This window comes from Cydia strobilella, chromosome 7 (assembly GCF_947568885.1).
Source record: "Cydia strobilella chromosome 7, ilCydStro3.1, whole genome shotgun sequence".
Lineage (NCBI taxonomy): Eukaryota > Metazoa > Arthropoda > Insecta > Lepidoptera > Tortricidae > Cydia > Cydia strobilella.
In genome coordinates, this window is record NC_086047.1 from 19,696,346 (window position 1) to 19,703,046 (window position 6,701).

Sequence of the window (6,701 nt, forward strand, 5' to 3'; positions counted from 1 at the left end):
AGCTCGATCATCTCCCATCCTCTCCAGGTGACTGAGCCAGCGAAGTCGTGAGGCTTTAATCTCAACAATTGAATAGGGCGTCGCAACCAGCTTTTCCTAAAATAACCTACTGAAACAACTAGATGTCTGAAGTATATCTCAAACTAGCCAAAATTGAGTGCCAAATGATGTCTCAAAGGTATAAAACTAAAAATTTTGCCTTCTTCTTTTTCTTCTATCCATTGAGGTCAAGGCGTTAACCGTGTACTTAAACTGAAGACTCCCGTTCGATTCCGACCTCGGCCACTGGAGAACTTGGTCACTTTTTCTTTACTTCATGCCATCTATTTCAGTTTACAGCTCAGACTTATATAAAAGTAATTATGCCCAATTCATGCTCCTTAAATCTGAAGCTTGAACATTGATAGGTACTAAAAAAGACCTCCCATGTCATCTCACTAGCCTGTTCCCATTATTTAGGGTTGGGCTTCTTTACATAGTTGCTCCAAGCTTTTCCGTCTTTCCTGGCAAGGGCTTGATTGAGGTTATTATATTAAACCACCAGATTGATGGTTTTCGGCCTTTGCCTATTTGGTTCCGGTAAGTTCAACAAATTTGTACAATTCTGCTGCATATTTCAACAGGTTTGTAAACCATTTTCGGTGATGTAATCGACGATTGGTAAAATTCATAAAACTCACTCTTACCAACGCCATACACCGTGCCTAAAGTTAACATGGCAAAGTAAGTCCTCAATTTTTACGCTTGCCAACACTATTAAACCATAAACAACTTTAGTTCAACTAAATACTCATAGACACTCTCTCTTCCAATAGGCCTTCCAACTGCTTGTTTTATGGAAATTGTGCCCACGCGTTGCGTAAGAGCGTTACTACACGGAAGACGATATATGTTCGATATTCTCGACTTCTGAATCAACTCACGACAATTCCTTTAAGGCGGTTCCCTGAGCCAGAAGGCGAAAAATCTCATTATATGATCATGTTTTTCTAAGAGGCGTTGATATTCGTAGACGTGGAAAAAATATATGTAGTTCTTGACTATATTATCTTTAACAACATAGCTTCCGATACACGAATTATGAAACTTCGCTCGATACAATTAATTCCCAAAGTAACCTCCAACTCTGACTTTTAATCCTACTTTATTCGGTTATTTATTATGTGATACTATAAACAAAAAAAGAAGAAAAAACAATCTTAACATAAATAGTAATTTCATATTTAGAATTTCGATATTGTAAGGTAACGTTTTTAAAATAAATAAAAACCGACAAAATTCGATCAAAATTGACACTTGGTGTGTATGTTCTTTCCCGTTCTTTCTTGCGAAATGTGACAAAGACAGCGGCAAACCGATGGAACGGCCTTAAACCATATCATAGTTTGTCGACCGAGTGAAGTGTATTTTATTCAGCTTGGGCAAAAATGCTATCTTACGTCCGGTTATTCTCCTCTACAGTTATTTCTCAAGCGATTCTCGTGAAACAAATCGCGACAGTGTTACTTTTAGGCAGAATACAGTTTTTACTTTTTGATGCATAATGAGATTGTCCAACAAGGAATGGAGCTTCGAAAAGGGATAATAGTGCATTTTCAAACGCAATTGTATAGGCACTACAATCTACAATCTTCAAAAAATGTATTATTTGACGTGTAATGCACGTGTGTATTTACGAAATAAACTAACATGAATTTAGCCATGTGCGTCTGTCTGTCTAGTGACCAATTTACTAAGGCCAGGATTACACGTATGTTTTACTTACGTAAGTAGGGACAAAGCTATTTGCTAGAATGAGATAACGATATGAGTAAAACTTACAAGTGTAATCCCGACCTTATAGTGTTAGAATGTCGTTATTCAGCATATTTAAAGTTTATAGTTGTATACCTACATAACCAACTTTTTTTCAGATTTAAGTTTGTTATGTTTATATTAAGAATCACAGGCTTTTTCAATCTTAAAAATAGACAAAAATGTGAGAAAGACCAAAAATCATCATAAAAATCGCCGTGATGAACGTGCAATTGGAACGCCTATTCGGCACGGACGTGCTCGACGTACGTACGCGATAAGAGCACATGCATTTTGAATTGAGAATACCGCTCAAACTTTGTAACTGATTTCTGCTTTCCGTTGGTGCATGTGGGTTTTTGGGACATTTGGGGCAATTTCTCCTTTACGGTTTTATTTAGTCGCTGTGAGGTGAGGGAAAACATGATGATAAATTTAGTCCTATGATACCCAAAGGTGTGGACGGCCTACATAAGCTCATTGGCATATGTAAAACAGCCCTTAAGGCCTACTTACTTACAGAATCATTTATTTAATTCTCACCACCAACACAGCAACAAATTTTACTTATTGCATTTCACATTAATTTGAATTTGAATACAAGAATCCAAAGATACCCCTGAATGTCGCTACAATATCCGCAATGGACTTGATACAGTTGATACCCCTGCAGTCAACAGTATCCATAGGCTATGGCGGTAGTTTGTTTACAATCCAGCCGACTGGGCACTTTTTTTGGCACCGCTGAGGTCCAAAAATATTGAATGTTTACTAACCTGAGTGAAGCGAAAGTCTATGAAGGTAACTTAAGTACCTACCTACATTACATACCTATTAGAAATCGCAGAACTCGCATGAATTTTGCAAGGCCGGCTGACCCCAATAAATCTAATAAATTGCATTCCATACCTGTTTGTAGACCTTTGTCATCCTTCTCACCCCTCGAATCCAGTTCCTCACTGTCCTCGCAACATACCGTCAAAAGCAATGCGCAAGCACACACCAAAACAATCCTTAAAAACTCCCGCATCTTAACTACAAACAGTACTCAGACACAGTCACATTTTCACTCGCAACTTTTTAATTATCACGCTTTATTAAAACACTGGCACATTGCACTGTTTTTTTCAACGCACTTTTATAAATTTTGAAATTAGAACGCGTGTTTTGTTTTCGAACGTTCGAAATTTGAACGTGGTTGACGCGCGCCGCGAGCGGTTGGTAATGAAAGACTGGCGAATGGTGGGAGGCACTGCGCGCGCGGCGCGATCGATGGCATCGAGGTTTCTAATGCCGATAAGTTATCAAACAAAAATTTAAGGAAAAAATGGGATTTGTTTGATAGGGGATTTGGTTTTGGTATATTTTTAAAATACAATTGTAAAAGTGAATTTTGGAATATGAAAACTTGGTTCTGGATTATAAAGTTTAATTTAGTTGTTTTTTTGGTCAAGCAAATCTTGTCAGTAGAAAAAGGCGCGAAATTTGAATTTTCTATGGGACGATAACCCTTCGCGCCAATTTTTTTTTTAATTTGCCACCTTTTTCTACTGACAAGTTTTGCTTGACCAACTATATATTTCTTACTTAGCTACTCCATGGATATATTGACTTCATAGTTCCACCAAATAATTATTTAATTAAGTAGGTACATTTACAAAATCACATGGACCATATAATCACAGGACCACGAATTAGGACCATAATAACCTGTCTTTACGGTACATATTGCAAAGTGTGTCACATAAGATACATTTTTTTATGGATCAGTATATGGAAGGCTACTAGACTTGATGATCCAAGCGGAAGTCCCTTTTTGACAGCTTTTGTTAGAAAGGGACTTCCACTTGTATTACAAGCTACAAGCTTTCGATAAACGGGCCCTTGTCCTAAAATTTTAAAATTGTAGATTTCTGGGAAAAACAACTTGAATGCTTTTTTCTGACAAATTCACCTATTACCTAGAACCAAAATAAAATTAATTATTAATTTTGAAATTTTCCACTTCCACAATTTGCATGTTGTTTATTTCTTAGAGTTTTGAATGATTCACGGTTAATTCACACACGTTCACGGGAGCTCATAAATAATACAAAAGGTAATCACGGTCTATATCCCGGTATATAAGTCTTGTTTATTTCTTGTTTCATGAAATTTCCAAAAACTTCAACTTTTTAATATATGATCATTCTCAAGAGGGCACTGTTATTTTCATGTATAGGGTGACAGTTCAGTATTGTTTGAAAAAATTAGTTCCAGTGAAATTCCGCAACATGGCGCGTGATCGTATATTCCTGGTCAGGCTTTACAACACAATTTGTATTAGTAGATAGTAGATCACAATCTGGCAATAATAAGCAAAGTATTTACCTCACTTATTTTCCAATTCACAAGACATTTCAACATTCTGCATATCCAAGTTCCGTATGTCAATATTTTCTAAATCTATACTAGTATTTTCCTCTGTGCCTATTTTTTCTGTATGTTTCTTATTCTGTATTAAATGTTTAATAACAGCTTTCATTTGTTGTAATTTCTTTTTAAATTTTTTATTACTCTTCCACAGCTCATAGATTCTTCGTTTTCTGTTAGAGGAAACTATTTCTAGCCTTCGTAGTTTGTACTTTAGTTTGATAACTTCATCAGAATCCGTGGGACTAATGTCAGCCGGTTGTAGTTCTGTAACCGTTTGAGCTCTTGGTTGGCATATCTAGAAAAATAAATTAACAATACGTTATTATAAAATAAACATACAACTATTAAGATTTTTTGTCACTACCTATATATGGATCTATCTACTGCACGAGGCGCCGTGGACGAGAGCCTTCCGTACGCTCAATCAAGTTGCTATCCGGATTGATGTGTTCTTACGAGAATGACTTCATCAAAGTCACTTTGTTTGTGTTATGTTATCATCATCATCATCATGTCAGCCGATAGACGTCCACTGCTGGACATAGGCCTCCCCCAAGGCTCGCCACTCCGACCGATCCTGTGCCGCTCGCATCCACCGAATTCCCGCGACCTATGTTATGTTATACTTAGAAATAATTTTATACATATTTTATTATGTCTCTAGTTTATATTTTGCTAGACTATCGCATTGGGCATCTGTTTTGATTGAATTAATCAGATTTTGGGCACTTCCCATATTGTATTTAAACCCAATTAGACCCCATTTCAGTCAAGTTACATTTGTAATCAGAATAAAGTATTATGCAGTCATTTTGCTAGCAATATTTAAACGAGTCTTATTCATACAAGTATTGTTTATTTAAAAATATACAATGTTCTTTATAATTATAGAACTGTTGCTTTTTTAACATAATTTAAAATTAAAGTATGTGTTTGACTTTAATTTTAGTTCATACACAACAAGCCTTAACAAACTACATATTAAAATAAAAACCGGACAATTGCGAGTCGGACTTGCCCACTGAGGGTTCCATACTTTTTAGTATTCGTTGTTATAGAGGCAACAGAAATACATCATCTGTGTAAATTTCAACTGTTTAGCTATCACGGTTCAAAAGATAGCTAAACAGCGTCCGTCAGCCTGGTGACAGACAGACGGAGAGTGAAGTTTTAGTAATAGGGTCCCATTTATACCCTTTGGGTATGGGACCCTAAAACGCACATAAGTGTCTAAACCAACATGGAAGCTGAAGGACGACCTAAACACATTTTTTTAAGTGTCAGTAACATGCTCCAAGTATGGCCAAGTAATGAACTCTCCTTTTTAGAGTTCCACACCCAAAGGGTAAAAACGAGACCCTATTACTAAGACTCTGCTGTCCGTCTGTCTGTCATCAGGCTGTATCTCATGAACCGTGATAGTTAGACAGTTGACATTTTCACAGATGATGTATTTCTGTTGCCGCTATAACAACAAATACTAAAAAGTACGGAACCCTCGGTGGGCGAGTGCAACTCGCACTTGTACGGTGTTTCTGTTAGACAAGTCAACTGGCTCACCGTTGTGACAAATTGGGCAAAGCAGGCAAACTGACATAGGCCCTTGGTTTGAGAGGGGCTACAATTTGACCATCAGAATGGTCATCAAATCAGCAATTGGATAAATGTGCTACTGGCCTCAGTTTGTAAACGCCACTGTGGTCACCCTCACAATCATAATAAAAAATGTGCTTACAGAAATATTAATAACAGGCACCGCCTCAACAGACAGCCGACGCAGCCCAGAGTCTGTCACATAGAAGTCTTTCGCATCAAAATGTTCTGAACACACGGCGCTCGACGCCGTGGCGGACCAGTTCTCCCGGTCTACGGCCACTTCCCATTGCCGACGACGCTTTTTATCACGAGGAAACCTGATGGGCAACAGGTGAGGCTTTTATAAGTTTAAGCGGCAAAAAGTTTGCCATAAAAACCCGAATAAGCTGTTTATGATAACAAAATATCAGCAGAATACAGTCAAAATCGTTAAAAAGTCTTGAAATAGTCAGCTAACTATGATAACTGCGATAATTCTAGAATTGTTTACAAGTTTATGCTAAAGTAAAAATATTACCTGTGAAACGTAATCCCGTTTGTGTGTTTCGTAATTTTAACTGAAGTATTTTTGCAGTTAGTGACTGCGCAGCTTACCATTTTACATTCGTTAATAGTTTAAGATATTTTTAATTAGACTAAAACTAAAGAATAAAAGCTCTCATAGTTTGTTGACTGTTGTATTTTGCTTGGAGAAGTTGGACAAATGTCAAAATGTCAGAATAAATTGACAAACAATTTACAACAAAGCAAAGAAATGTAGGAGTTGGAATGTAGGTCAAACATCTTTGTTTTGCAAAGGCGTACACGCAATGAAAGAAAGAGCAAGAACAAATTATAAAGACTGTTTAATTTAGTCGTATTGCGTTAACGTTTAGATACTGCAATGCAGAAACTCA

The 6,701-nt window shown here is 36.9% G+C and overlaps 2 protein-coding genes across 4 annotated transcripts in view; both read right to left on the reverse strand.

Annotated features, from left to right (window-relative positions):
- The window catches only part of LOC134742637 (uncharacterized), a 211,249-nt gene extending 208,221 nt beyond the window's left edge, over positions 1–3,028 (reverse strand). Inside the window, exon 1 of the mRNA XM_063675813.1 lies at positions 2,704–3,028. Within this exon, the coding sequence (XP_063531883.1) occupies positions 2,704–2,824 (121 nt within the window). The 5' untranslated portion in view covers positions 2,825–3,028. The remainder of the gene's footprint in view (positions 1–2,703) is intronic.
- Positions 3,029–3,299: 271 nt separating this feature from the next.
- LOC134742854 (THAP domain-containing protein 1-like) lies at positions 3,300–6,504 on the reverse strand. 3 transcript variants are annotated; one of them, XM_063676040.1, is made up of 4 exons: positions 6,323–6,504; positions 5,945–6,122; positions 4,165–4,504; positions 3,309–3,748 (listed from the first exon to the last, which is right to left on the reverse strand). In XM_063676040.1, exons 1-3 carry the CDS (start codon positions 6,400–6,402, stop codon positions 4,166–4,168), a joined length of 597 nt encoding a protein of 198 aa, XP_063532110.1. In that variant the 5' UTR covers positions 6,403–6,504; the 3' UTR covers positions 3,309–3,748; position 4,165. The 3 variants fall into 3 exon arrangements, with proteins under 3 accessions (XP_063532107.1, XP_063532110.1, XP_063532108.1); XM_063676038.1 differs by having other exon boundaries at positions 3,309–3,755; XM_063676037.1 differs by having other exon boundaries at positions 3,300–4,504.
- Between the last annotated feature and the right edge of the window lie 197 nt (positions 6,505–6,701).